General features: G+C 41.7%; 1 protein-coding gene across 13 annotated transcripts in view; it reads left to right on the plus strand.

The window, feature by feature from the left end:
- Positions 1-14,686, plus strand: part of LOC104934399 (protein tyrosine phosphatase receptor type M) — a 152,020-nt gene that overhangs the window by 127,419 nt on the left and 9,915 nt on the right. For all 13 annotated transcript variants that reach the window (XM_027290399.1, XM_027290370.1, XM_027290379.1 and 10 more), the window contains 5 exons: positions 319-355; positions 8,611-8,708; positions 11,074-11,190; positions 12,903-13,057; positions 13,820-13,955. In XM_027290399.1, coding sequence (XP_027146200.1) covers positions 319-355; positions 8,611-8,708; positions 11,074-11,190; positions 12,903-13,057; positions 13,820-13,955 — 543 coding nt within the window. The remainder of the gene's footprint in view (positions 1-318; positions 356-8,610; positions 8,709-11,073; positions 11,191-12,902; positions 13,058-13,819; positions 13,956-14,686) is intronic.

Raw genomic sequence — 14,686 nt, forward strand, 5'->3', positions numbered from 1 at the left:
ACACATTTCTCAGAAAACGGTTAAGGTGGAGCAGCGGTGATGTTAATTTTTGCTGTAGCAAGCAGCTGTTAACCGGGATTCAGTGCAGTTTGAATCTGTTCTGCGCAGCGGCGTATGCAACGTGAATTGTTTGAGAGTTTGTGATACAGAGATAAACTTAGTTTGCATGCAGGGGTCAGCCTGCATCGGGAAAACAGATTAAATATCAAAGTTTTCCTGAGCCTCGCCACAGCTGGTCTTTTTCACAGGTAGGAGGGAAGTGAAAGTGAAGTGACTCATGTTCTTTTCTCTTTCCTTTTTTTTTTGTTCTCTCCTCAGGGCTACCACAGACCAAATCACTATATTGCCACTCAAGGTAAGAATAAAACTTTTTGAAAAATGTTCCGTTTGTTTTGGGGGGGGGTCATGGTTGTATTTGGTGAATATCTCTATGAAACATCCCCATCCTTGTTTACGTGCGCTCTCGCAAAGTACTGTTTGATGATCAGTCAAGTGTGTGTTCAGGGAATCTGGTACCGCTCACTGCACACACACACACATACCAGCACGTACTTATGGACCTCTGAGCGCGCAGAGCAGCACGTTTTCTCCCTCTGTCTCTTTCCTCTTTCCTTCCATCGGTGGTGTGGGAGCGATTAATCAAGCAGTCTGGGAGCGAGCTGAATAAATAAATGGATTAGCTGACATGTACAGGCACATTTTGTCACTGTGTTAATCTGGCCGGCAGATTCACGGGGCGAGGAGCACTTACCGTGACCCCAGAGGTTAAGTCTGATTGATGGTTAATTGTTATGAATTTTTGCGTCGAGAGACACTCTCCCACACAACAGGGCTGCGTGCATGCATGGGGATTTTGCGGCAGCACTTTAGAGGGGGGGAAAAAATCAGTGGAGGAAGGAAAGAAAAGGAAGAGGCGTTTTTTTGCGAAGAGGCCTTAATGGATTCACAATCTGCTTTGGCGGAGCTGGGAGTTGCATAATTACCTGTTTATTAGTGCATTGCCTCTCTTCCTCAGTGTCTCAATTAAAACAACCCTCTGTTTGCTCTTACTTTAGAAAGAGATGGCATACCAATCAGGAAAGCGGCCTGCTCGGTTCCTCTGCCTACCTGACTCGATGGTCAGTATATACCACGTGCCGCGCGTACAAACACTCCAAAACTAAGCCGTCTGTCGAGTGCCGGCTCTCTCCTGCGGGGCTGCAGTTCACAAAAACAAGCCACTTTAACAGGCGCTGAAAGGATTTCAACTGTATTATTATGACTTCTATAATTGTCCCGTATTCATTAAGAGCATTCCATATTTCATTAAAAAAAATATGCATATGGAGATCAGCAGTCAAAGAAATATTGCAAACAGAATCCCTCTCTCTCTCTCTCTCTGTGAGATGAAAAGCAGGAGAAGCCAAACGTGTTTGCATTCAAGTTAATTAGCCCCTGTTTTCTCATTGAGCTCGCATAATAAGTCCTCATTTTCCATCGACTGTATCGCGAGCACGATAAGGCTTTTTCACTGTGTAGAGCCATCCAGAGGAGATGTGTGTGTGTGTGTGTGTCTGTGTGTGTGTGTGTGCTGAAACATCTGTATTCTCAAGGAGAGCAGGCCCTTTTATAATTCATCATCAGCTCCGGCAGACTGACAGGAAGGAAGGCTCAGTCTGCTGACACTGAGGCAAAGAGCAGCCTGAGATGATAGGAAAGCCAGACACAGACCTGTCTCTCTCAGTCAGACAAAGTGCATACTGTAGCACCTGAAAAGAGCACCTGGGCATTGGCACAGTTGCTGAAAATGAGGAAGTAGTCTCTTCTCTCCCCCAGTAAAGTTTTTCAGTGAGTGACACTTCCACTCAAGTCCACCGGGACCAGAGGTAGCTCAGAAAATGATGATACCCACAATTGTGCTGGATAAGCTAAAAAACGGTTGTCATAAATTGGTTGTGGGGGTGGTTGGAGGGGTGTGCTTAATATGGCAGACGTGTGGGGTAACGTTGTCCCCATTCTCTTACGCTATAAACTACAATGACACTCATTAGTTTGGGGTTTATTGATGAGTCCCTTTGCTCTGTCAAGGTGACGGCGGCAGGTAGAACAGCTGTCACTCCATAAAAGCCTCATCACCCCGGCTCCACTCCTCATTATGTAGGTCATTCTCTCATCCATGGCTTTTTTTTTTTTCTTTTTTTTTTGCCGCAGCAATACAACAACCAACTCTCACCGACACCAACTGCAGCTCACCTACTTAGCAGATTGCACATGGCTCAGCCCTCACAGTTCGCCTCCCATGCCTCTCCGTCCATTTTCATGTCCTGCGGATCGTTTAAATACCCGATCAGACACGAGCTTCTTCCTGGTGGAGACTGTGAATTACACTGAAGCCCGGGTACAAACAGCTCTGATAAGTCCCCGCATCCTCCTGGTGATGTGGAAAATATTCATGATGCAGGAAAGGGTTCAATTTCATCAAGCTTTTTTTCCCCCTCCGGCCTTCTCCTGCTCTTCCCTCCCCTCCTTCACGAGCACCAAATGTCACCAGCAGCGCGAAAGTTTTATTATTTACAGGTTAACGTCTCAAAGCCCACCGGGGGATGAGGGGTGGAAGATAGAAAGAGAGAGAGAGAGAGAGAGCAAATCCATGATAAGTGAGTGTACATTATGCCAAAGTCTGCTGCATGTAATATTAATGGGAAAGAGAGGAACGTAGCCCCCCCGTGTTTGTCTGCGAGTGTGTATGCGCGCACGTTGATCAGGAGTTTTGCGGCGTACCTGGCTTTGGGATTTCTACAGCTGTCACACTCCCTGCTTCTGAAGAGGAACAGGCCTAGTCCCAAAACACAGCGTCTGCTGCAGCAGCATTAGCTCTCTGACAGCTGGAAGAGAAGCTTCTACCGGTGTTCTTCTCCTGTGAAGTGCCTCCTCCAAACTTCTCCAACTAGGCTCCGCGCACGCCGTACAACAAACACCGCTCTCACCTTGTAGTTCCTCAAGTGAGCTCTCAAATCAGTTTCTAAACGAGGGCTCTTTATCCAGATGACTCTCAGCCCTCTCTTTGTAGCTTATTATTGTTGGTTTGTTTTTTAATACAGAAATGTTTTGTTCCTTTTTAAAAAGCTGCAAAAAAAATTAACTGTTTTTGTAAATACCATTTGCATGGTGCAATGTATAGTTTAGGAGAACGTTCTGAGAAATATTCAGTACGACACAATAACGGAGCTGGAGCTCGAGAGGCGATTAGCTTAGCTTAGCATAAAGACTGGAAGTCGATGGAAAAAGCTAGCCCTGAAGTCCTAAATCCACCTCCCAGTACCTCAAAAGCTTAAATAACATGTTGTTAACATGTAACTTGTTTTTGTTTAATCTAAATACAAAAGGACATGAAGATACAAATCATTGCAGAAATTAAATATTAGGTAATAGTTTCATTGCCATTAAAAAAAAAACTCTATTTCTAAAATTGTTTTTCATGCAATCATCTTTAACCTCGGTTGTTACGGGATTATTTTTAATGTCACGATCATTTTTATTCCACTTTGATCTGGTATTTCTTGTTTTTATATATTTGGAAAGCACTTTGAATCTTGTTGCATATAAATGAAGTTATTATTATTAGTAGTAGTAATATTATAAAATAGTTCATATAACTACATTCTGATTTGTCATTTAAGGTTTAGTTTAAACAACTAGAACTAATGTTAGTGTTTATGTAAAAAATGCTATCACAACATTAAATCACTTTTGACTTGTCATCCATCTATTATCTGTGACCGCTTATCCTGATCAGGGTCACGCTGAGGCTGGAGCCTATCCCAGCTGACTTTGGGTGAGAAGCACGCTGGACAAGTCGCGGGTTCATCACAGCGCATATAGCAATAACTGTTCACACTCACATTCATACCTGCAAAGAGTCATAACAGTCGTTATTAAATGAAATTATGACAACAGGAGGCTGCTTGTCAGGAAAGCGTAGATCAGTGGACCAGTGCTGCTTTTTTTGCATGCTTCTCTCCATTTCCATATCTCCACTTTCTATTGCCTGTGCCATTTTTGAGATGGTATTTTTCTAAAAATAAAATCATTTACCACTTGTTAACTCGACACTGCAGTGACAATTTGCAGCAGGACACAATGACGACCACTGGATCCCAGACTGATTTTGAAATCCGGCTATTTTTCAGTGAAGGCTGGTCGAGACAGATAACAATAACAATCCTTTCCGATTGTCACCGAAAGTTCAGCTATACTCTTGAATCTCTCCACCACCTCCACATGAAAGCTGTCAAGCTGTTTGTGTTTGTTCTTAGCTACCTATTCATCAAGAGCCATACTCACTTCCTTATGACTGTCATCAAGTTCAGCGCTGCTCAGCATCTCCCCCTCACCTATTCTCCATCTCTTCATGCATATGGAAACATAAATTGGCTGCCTGAAGCTTGGCAGGATCCTCCCATTGGATGATTTACCATATAATGGCATGTGCTATTGTGTTACTGAAGTCCTACACACCAGCTGTCCTGCTTTTCAGTCTCCCTCTCCCAAACTTCTCTGCAGCGCATATCCTCCCTCGGGGACGAGTGTAGGAGGAGGAGGAGTGGGTGGTTCAATCATGTTGGGTAGTTATTGGAAAGACTGGAAGTGACTGGAATTGGAGATTGAGGTCCAACAGTTAAAACTGAGTCAAACCACCTCATGCAAAGCAGAGGAAATGTGGGAATGCACAACGGAAGATATTGAGGAGCTTTGTTCCAAATTTCTAGATATCTATTTGAGATGGAAAAAATTCAAAAATTTCTAAAAACCCATTATACTCTGTTCTTGTTTTCCAAAGAGAGACACGTGAACACGCTGGCAGCTGAAATATGATCGTGGAGATGATGGATCATTTTGAATCATTTTGTCTTTTTACAGCAAAAGAAGTCTCCTAAATTTCATTCCAGAGTTTGTGAAACATTTTTTTTAAAACGATGTCACACGAGGCTTGTGCTTGAGTACAGTCGGAGAGGATAGACAGTCAGGAACTGTTTAGGCACCACTGAAAGCAAATGAAATATGGCTTGATCAATCAAGTGATTAAAATGATGATGACACTTTGTTGATGCCCTGAGGGAAATTAGGCTGTTTGCAGAAGACGGAAGCCAATAAGGAACACAAACACCACAATAATAATAGAAAAGGATGATGGAGCTGCTGCAGCTGGTGGAGCAACTAGTGTCTAATAGCTTCTCCTATAAGTTATCCAACGATTACATACGGTTTATATGCAATAAAACCTTTATTTGGTTTTGCTGTAATTTGATAATTTGATCGATAAAGATGCAGACAGGAAATGAAGGGAGAGAGAGAGAGATGGAGATGACAAGCAACAAAGGTCCCTAGCTGGTGTTCAACTGGGGATTTAACAGTTATACAGGATGGTATGTGTCTGAACACTCAGCTTGCAGACGTCCTTAGAGAATGTGTTTCTTTCACCAAGCAGATTTCACATATAGAAAATAATTCTCCAGAAAGAATTGTCAGAAAATGTTTTGCTCCGAGCAGCGATGAGGATTTATTTTTTTTAACATGCATGAATCTTAGTTATATCCACAATACTGAAATACAGCAAATAAGGAGGAAGTCGGTAGGCAGAGGGAGCTGCAGCAGCCAATGATATTAGCATAAACGTATCAGCAGGGTAATAATGAGTTGTGTCAGGTCTGATGTCCGCACCGTACACCTGCGTGAATATGATTGGTTGTCATTAGCCAAACAGCTGAAGGCGGTCATGAAACAGCTGATGCCAATCAGCCCGAACTGTGCAAAGCTTAATTTCTCAAACCAATAACATTAATTTTGATATAATTCTATACTCAAAAGTGTTAAACTACCTTTTGACTTTATATATTACTTATATTTTTTTTTACTAAAGTTTTCAAGATAAATGATAAATAACTCACTGAGCTCCAAGTTGTTCTGGATGACCACGACAGTGTCATTGTTTGAATGGGTGAAGACCACTGACTGTATAAAGAGTGGACAGCGTTTGTGTGACGGTTTCTGAAGCACCATCGTTTGGTGCTGGCTGCCACCATTTTGGCAGTCCTGCCTCTTCAGCCTCACGGATAATCTAAAAAATCGGCCAAGACGTGGGATCATTGGTGGGCCTGAAGTGGGCTGAATGATGCCTGGGTGCTCAAATAATCCATCTGTAACGACACCTACCGGTAAATCAAAGCAACCACACTGTAAATTCTGCATAACTTTAAGCCTTTATATAATTTGAACAGGTAAGTTCTATAAAAAATCACCCTCAGTACAGTTGTCATCAACGGATAATTTAGCTATAGAGACCAAAACTGTTTTTTGTACCAGGCTGTAAACATGTTTATTTCTGCTGTGAAGTTGGACATTTTAACATGGAGGCTTACGGAGACTGACTCGTTCTGTAGCCAGCCTCAAGTGGACGTTTGAGGAACTGCAGTTTTTGGCACTTCTTCTGCATTGGCTTTACTCCACAGCCATGGAGGTTTTTATTTGGTGAAGGCATCGTGACGAGCCTTGTTCTGGTTCATGGTTCGATTTCAGCAAGAGACATATGTTTCGTGTATGTCTCAGTGTAACTCTTGCCCTTATTTCCCACACACCTCTCAAATGAATGCAGAATATTGTCAGCCAAAAACAACATAACCAATAAAACATACATTATTTTACATCACCTGTTGTGGGCGTTTAAAGGTTATTTAATTTATTTACAACATTAATAACAAGGAAGAAAAGCACTACTGGTTAAATGCCTGCCATCATGTCTTAGCCTTTCTCTGTGTGTGTCTGCATAATTTGTTATGTCTCCAGGTAATTTGGGCCAACGCAGGAGAATGCACAACTGCAGAGATTTGCATTTACTAATTAATTTGTCAGAAGTAATTTTTCTTTTTTTCCACTTGGTGCGTTGATTAAAACTAATATTAATAATTTTAATTAACTAGAATAATAATTAAATTCCTATCAATCCACAATTATTGCTCAGTGAAGTTTTAAATATTGGAGCCCATTCAATGGCTCCCTGCTCATTTATTTTGATGTTCACCAGACACACGTTTGGGGTCTGGTTCGGTGGAAAGGTTGGTGTTGAACAGATGAGGTGTGGCGGTAATTACTTTGAGCTTTGCCGCACACACACACACACACAGACAGTCCCTCGCCTCAGCTTTAAGTTTGTGATTCTCTTGTTTCCATCTGTATTTAAGCCTTCCACTGTAAAAGCACTTCGCCAGGAATCTGTTGTAGAAAGCGCCGAGAATAAATCTGATTTGACATGTTTTTCAATGCTCGAGCCGACGAGTGAAAATGGAGGAGAAAATGCTCTATAAACTGCGTTGTTGCTGTAGGACTGTAATACCTCCAAATCCCCTGTGTTTATATTGTGTGTGTAAGTTGATCTGCCTCAGAAGACGGAGACAGAAGCGTTATGTGCGTGACGGTATGATTTTTTATATATTTTTTTAAAACATGTCGCCGCACACACAAACACAAACAGAGTAGAGATAAATTATACATACAAAAAAGTGGTGATGAATAGTGCTTTGAATAAAACAAGGAATTTCACTCACTGTTCTGCCTGCAAGGTGCTGGAACGATGTAGACCTGAGGGGCTTACAAGAATGCAGGTTTGGTCTGGAGCTGTTCTCGTGATTTCACCTACATTAGTTCCAATTTAGTTAAATCTTAATACCCTAGCATGCAGTGATATTTGTGGCTGGCCCTTTCCTGTTTCAAAACGACAATACTCCTGTGCACAAAAAAAGCAGTTTTCTCAGATTGATGTATGGAAACTTGAGAGCCCTGACCTCAACCCCATCCATCACCTTTTGGGATGAACTCGAACACCGGCTGCAAGTGAGGTCCGACACCAGTGCCCGGCCTTATTAATGCTTGTGTGACTGAATGGGGGCAAATTCCTGCAGCCAGCTTTCAAAATCTCGTGGAGGGTTTTCCCAGTAGAGTGAAGTCTGGTAAAGCAGCATATTAATGCCAGTGGTTTGGAATTCAACAATTACACCTGGGTGTTATGTTCTGCTGTGAAGTTGGACATTTTTAACATGGGGATTAATGGAGAATGACTCATTCTGTAACCAGTCAAGTGGCCGTTTGAGGAACTGCAGTCTTTGGCTCTTCTGCATAGAGTATACAGTTGAACGCTGAAGAGGATGCTGCCTCGTAGCTTCGGGTTTACATCTTAGATTGCTTTGATGACACCCTCGTACACTCTTATGTCACTCAGCTTCATGAGGTCGTCACCTGGAATGGTTTTCTAAGTTGTCCCATATATGCTGAGCTTCTTTTATTTCACTCACCCCAAACCACTCCATCATTTAGTGTTGGGTTACTCCTGCCTTCAAAGCAGTCTGGCAGTACAAACCCCAGTAGGCGGGTTATTAACTGAATAAAGAAAGAAGTTCTATGTATGTTCCAGAAGAAGAAACCATGTCTCGCTTTATAAGTGTTTGTATTCTTCTGGACCCCCTGCTCACGAACAGTTTCACAAAGTTTGAAAACTTTTCCAGATTTTTTTTTTGATAAATTTGGTTTGAATTTCCTTTTCTAAAAATATCCTTCCCTCTCTCTCTCTCACTCTCTAAGGGCCCATGCAGGAGACGGTCTTCGACTTCTGGAGGATGGTGTGGCAGGAGAACACGGCAGCTATCGTCATGGTGACCAACCTGGTGGAAGTGGGCAGGGTAGGCATCAATTACAAATTCCCTATAACCGCAGATCTCAAATAAGATTACCTTGCCCCGAGTCGACTGACAGCCTGATTGTATCTCAAGGCAAACGGAGTCATCCTTTTTTTTTTTTTCGTCATCGTGTGTCTCTTTGGACATCAGTGCCCAGATGTTTCTGTGTGTGTGTGCGCAGGCTTAGTGAGGCATGGGTCTCGCGTGCCGCCAGCTCTTTTTCCATCTATCTGATCAGTGAGAAGTGAGAAGAAACTGATTGATGGCCTTCATTACCAGAGAGGCATCCAGGCAACTGACTACTGTTTCATCTGAGTGGCTCTATAACAGGAGATTATACTCCTGCAGTAGCCGCCAGCTTCTACCAGGCTCCTCTGAGCGAGCAGAAACGTCTCTTAATGTTGTCCTCATTGGACAAAAGGCGACTGTCATTGAGTGGCGAGGATGGTTGATAATGATGAAACTAATGGTAGAGCCTTGACTTTCTTTTTTGTTCACTATGGCATGTGGCCTGCTTCGAGGAAAAAAAAAGAAAAAAAAACCTGGAGCCCTACTTCAGTCCTAATTTGTTCCACTTAACTCGCAGTGTAGTTCCTCCTAGTTAGGTTATAATCAAGAGAAAATGAAGGTCTTAACGTACAGTGTAATGCTTTGACTGCCGGGGGATTTTCTCCAAGAATTTTAAACACATTTGCGCTGAAAGCCCCTTAAACACAGGCACACCTTGATATCGCTGATATGCATTTTTGGTGGGGCTTAAATGTAGCAGAGCTGATAATGATTCATGGGCCCATCTCTAGGTACCTCATTAGACCGTTCCTCTACAGTAGCTGAGCCCAGCCCGCCCCGCCCCACACCTTCTCCACACCTGCTTAGCTGCGGTGCCGTCCTCGGTGGGCCCCGGCCCCCAAACCGTCTGTTATATGATCCTTGTCCAATGGCGGGCGGTAGGCACAGTTGGTCACAGTGACGGTGGCTCCACTGAGGGCCCCATAAAATCACTCCGCCATATCACAGCGGGCCATCTGCTCGGCACAGTTGCTGATGAACTCTGGGAAATCCTGGCACACACTCACACACACACACGCGAGAATACACAGACTCTGTCCCGCTGGTTTCACACACAGAGGGGCGGCGCTCGGCGTCACTTTGATGTATGAGAGATTTGGTTTCGAAGGTAGATGAGGTGACGCTACGTGTGTTTCTTTTCTATACACTTTATCCATACAAGCAAATGAGTCCTGCGTACACACGCTCAAAAAAGTGCCCATGCAAAAGAACATCTGTGTGTACGCTGGCATAATTTAACCCAAAGGCTAATTCAACCCCCCCCCAAACCAGGCGCCTGATTCAGAGTGATCTAATAAGGTAATGGCTTTTGCCTAATTCAATCTGGCTGGAAGCGGACGGTGGATTTGTGATTGTCATCGGGGATTAGTCATCTGGGGTGTCAGAGAGAGGGACCTGAAAGTCCCCCTCTGTCTGTGTCACTCCACAAACCAAAATCTCATTTCATTCCTAATCAGCGCATAGACTCCAGAAATGAAAATTGAATCTAGTTGTGGCTGATGTCGCATTTATCCCTCATCAGAAATTATCATTCTCTGATATACCTCCGTGATCTCAATCTCTATTACCAGCCGTACTCCCTCAGTATCAACAGTTTAATTGAACGGGGGGGGTGAAGGAGGAGGGGAGGGGGTTAATTTTGCACTCTTATGATACCTAATACAAGTAATATTTCCAGTGGGGTGTTTTAGATTTCTGTTGGGAAATCTGTTTTAAACAGCTGAGGGTTTATTATTTCATATCATTATTAGATTGTCATTATATCTCCCTCATCCAATTGTAGTACCCTATTTTTTTTTAATGTTTTGTCCTATTTCTCCACGCTGGTAGTCAAAGATTTAAGGTGGACACATTTTATATACCCCTTCAGTACCTATTCTGCGGTGATTCCGATTCCTCTTCAGTCTACCTTTAGACTCATTTTCACGTTATCAATGTGAGAATGAAAAAGCAATAATGTGAGAATGAGCTCTCCATCGATACATAAGATTCCCCATTTACAACAGATCCTTGACCCGAGGTCCAAACTAATACGGAGCAAATCTCATTTTGCCTTTGAAAGAAATGCTTCAGATACTGAAATATCAGGTGGCAAATGGGAGGTAATGTTATGTGACAATTATCTTTATTGGAAAAAATGATGGCCTGGAAACTTGCAGACATTCAAGAAATCTTTTTATGACTGCGTGTGTGTGTGCAGTGAAATAAAGCATTGAGCTCTGTGTGTGTAAATGCAAATGTATTTAACATACAGTGTGTGTGCATGTGGTTATAAAACACTTGCTTTTGTCACTCTCAGGTGAAATGCTGCAAGTATTGGCCTGATGATACTGAAATCTACAGAGACATCAAGGTGACGCTGATCGAGACTGAGCTGCTCTCAGAATATGTCATCAGGACCTTTGCTGTAGAGAAGGTAAATTGTTTTTAACCTTTATAAACCCTAAGAGATGTGAAGAAAGAAAACACTCATACATGTTCAACAATACCTCAGCCTTTGGCTATTCAGCTGTTAAGATAAAGACGTTGTGTACTTTCCTCATAAACACCTTGAGAGAAGTGGCTTAGTGGTTCTCTTTGCTGCAACTTGATTTAAAAGGACTTAGTTCTGTTTCAGATGTATCCTTTATGAAAACTCCTGCTCAAGGTCAGAGAGACGACAGTGTTGACAAATGTTGCACACAGCCCTAAGCTGCAAATTGTTTCTGCTTTTTTATCTGACAAGCATTTTTCTTTAGATTTTAAAGCCATCATTTGTAGGGTTTTAACAGTGTTATTAGTATATTTGGATTGATTCATAGGCAGCAACACATGCAGCTGTCATCCCTCAGATCACACTCAGATGAAGGCAACATGTTGTTCCAGTTTTCACTGCCCACAGAATAATATGAAAGATGCCATAATCATTAAAAAGAGTAAATAAACAGATCACCTAAAGACAGCATGCACTCTTCACTTCATCTAATGAAAGTTTCCCAGTGGATCTCGTCGATGACCTTCTCCAGCTTCCTGCTGTTTAACGTGAAATACATAGAGATACATGTGGTCCAACTAAAACCTGGAGAACAATCAGTCACGGCGATAGATTCTTATATGTAATGGAACCCAGTTTACTACTCCAACCTAGCAATGGAGACGCTTTCTAGTCCAAGCCAACTAATGTTTGTGGAGTTTACCAAACTTAATAAATACCGCACTTAAAAAACAGAAGTTCAGTCTTGTTATGATCTGCTAAAAAATGGACAGATTCAGCCACTAAATCTGTGAACTTCACATTTATTTTTTAAGCTAATGGCACACAGCTGATGGAGGATGTGATCCGAACCTTTTCAATAACCAAAGGTGTTGTAAAGTCTTTTAGAACAACAAAAAGATCGATGTAACAATTCCCATGTTTTTTTTATCTAATGAAATATTCAGCTTCAGTCCATGTTAGTCGACCTTTAGTCCTTTTTAAAAAAAAAACACATTTTCAAAAACATTTTTTCTGCACTCACAAAACCGTTGGATCGCCGACGTGCTGCACACAAACGAGAGGTGCACACCTGTGTTAACGAGGTGCACACCTGTGTTAACGAGGTGGTCTAACAGCTCCACCAAATCCAGAATATTCATCAAAGAAAGCTGAAATTTAAAATTCAGATGTATAACTTTATTAAAAGGTGACTTGTACTTTCATAGTTATTTTACGTTATATATTTGGTCGGAACTACTTGTTGTATAATATTAGTTAAGCAGAACAAAGCATCACAATCACATAATTGTTAAACTAGACTCAACAGGCAATGATACGTCAGCTTAAATTCCAGTTTCTGCCGTTTATTATATTATATAGATTATACATACAGCCCCGTGTCCCTGGACGGGCGAGGATAGAGTGCTACAGTAGGTAAAGAAAGAACACCACGCTGGCCTTGTACATCCTGTTTACTGTTAGATAATGGAAACTTGCTTCAACCCGTCCGTTACTTTGCCCATGAACTGTGTGTTTGTATTCAATCCGACTGTGTGTTTGCTTTTGAAGGACCTCTCACATCTTCTGTACGCTGTCTGCTCTGTCTTCTCCCACACATCCCCGCCGTCTTCTGCTGCGCTTTGTGTGTTTAACATGATGACTCTGTTCCTCAGAGAGGAGCTCATGAGATCCGGGAGATCCGACAGTTTCACTTCACGGGCTGGCCAGACCACGGCGTGCCCTATCACGCCACAGGCCTGCTGGGGTTTATTAGGAGAGTCAAGTCCAAGACCTTGACCAATGCTGGGCCCATGGTGGTTCACTGCAGGTTGGTGTGCATTGGAACTGACCGATGTGTTTTATACTTTTATTTCTACTCTCTAACCAGTCAGCGTTTACCTGTTTTAGATTGAAGCGTTCTGGATATTAGACCTGTGCACAAGTGTAGATCATAGATAATATTTTGGAAACAAACTGACAGGAGTCACATTTATTTGTCAGTTCAACAATATAACAAAGAAAAATCCAAGTTACTTTGAGTGGTATCGAGCCATTCAGACAGTTGGTTTAGAGATGTTGAACTTTCTATCAAAGAAAGTCTAAAAAAAGTAGATTATCTTGAGTACAGGGAAAGACATGATGTTGAATTTTTAAAATATACCTTGTCAGTGCTGTTTACAGTCAACTTTATTGTATTTAGGCAGAGTCTCATTGACAAATATCTTAAAGGGATACTGATGTAACTTTTGCAGAAGAGCCTCTGCTGTGTTTACAAGTGACAGTTAAAAAGATAAAGATAAATTATAAAAACATAATGCAAACTGTAGCACAAGTAGAGAAGAATACGTCAGCAGACTGACTTAATAATCATTATATAGCAATCGATCATATCAGATCAAATAAAGCTGTAGCTGTAAAACCTCTGAATATATTTCTCATGAGTTTAGCTTTTATTTTGAAAGGGAAAGAATGTTATTTTTTCACTAGAAGTAAGTTCGATTTTTTTTTTGTGAACCAACCCTTTAAAATATGTTTTTAAAAAAATGAAATGAAATTCATATTTTAATCAACATATACTCAAAATTTCCAGTGCCGGGGCTGGACGGACAGGCTGCTTCATCGTCATCGACATCATGCTGGACATGGCGGAGAGAGAGGGCGTGGTGGACATCTACAACTGCGTCAGGGAGCTGCGCTCACGGAGGGTCAACATGGTCCAGACTGAGGTACGTTAAATCTGGTCCCACACTGGCCTCAGCCGTCTGCAGAGACTCATCAGTAAAAGGGAAAAGACTGAGGATGCATCTTGACAAGCTGTTGCCATCAAATGTGGATTAACTAGTATCAGCGAGTAATTCTCAGCATAAGCCCCACTTCTCTGGCGCTGCACAACAAATGCTCTTAATTAATAGCAAACAAATTTTCTTTTCTTTTTTTTTTTTTGGTAGACAAAAAACATGTATTCTTTTCTGCTAAAATATAAATCATTACCTGACATTTATTAGTCAATAATTATGCTGGAAACGCGATCCTGTCTGTAAAGGTTTTTAACCATTCTGCCCGTGACTGATGACGGCCATTATCTTTGAAAATGCAGCTTAATTAGTTTTAATTTTATGCTGTCAGTCATTTTCAAGTGCCACTTCAAGTGTTGCATTTTTTCAAACAGTGGGAATATATTTTATATTATGTGACCAAGCTATACAAATTATGGGTGACCTCTATCTGATAGATGTAGGATGAGTGCTCTTCAGTGCTTGCTTTAACCTGCTCCAAGTATCAGGTGAATGGTATTTATGTTTACTGCTTTACATTTTTACAATCATTTCTCACAAAAGACATTTATTGAAGTGCACTCCCTAACTATTTCCCAGGATGCTTAGCACAAGTGCTTGCCAATACACGCTATAATAAAAGGGTTTAGAGGCTTGTAACTGAGAGCGTTTAGCTCATTTTG

The sequence above is a fragment of the Larimichthys crocea genome, chromosome II, assembly GCF_000972845.2.
Source record: "Larimichthys crocea isolate SSNF chromosome II, L_crocea_2.0, whole genome shotgun sequence".
Classification (NCBI taxonomy): Eukaryota; Metazoa; Chordata; class Actinopteri; family Sciaenidae; genus Larimichthys; species Larimichthys crocea.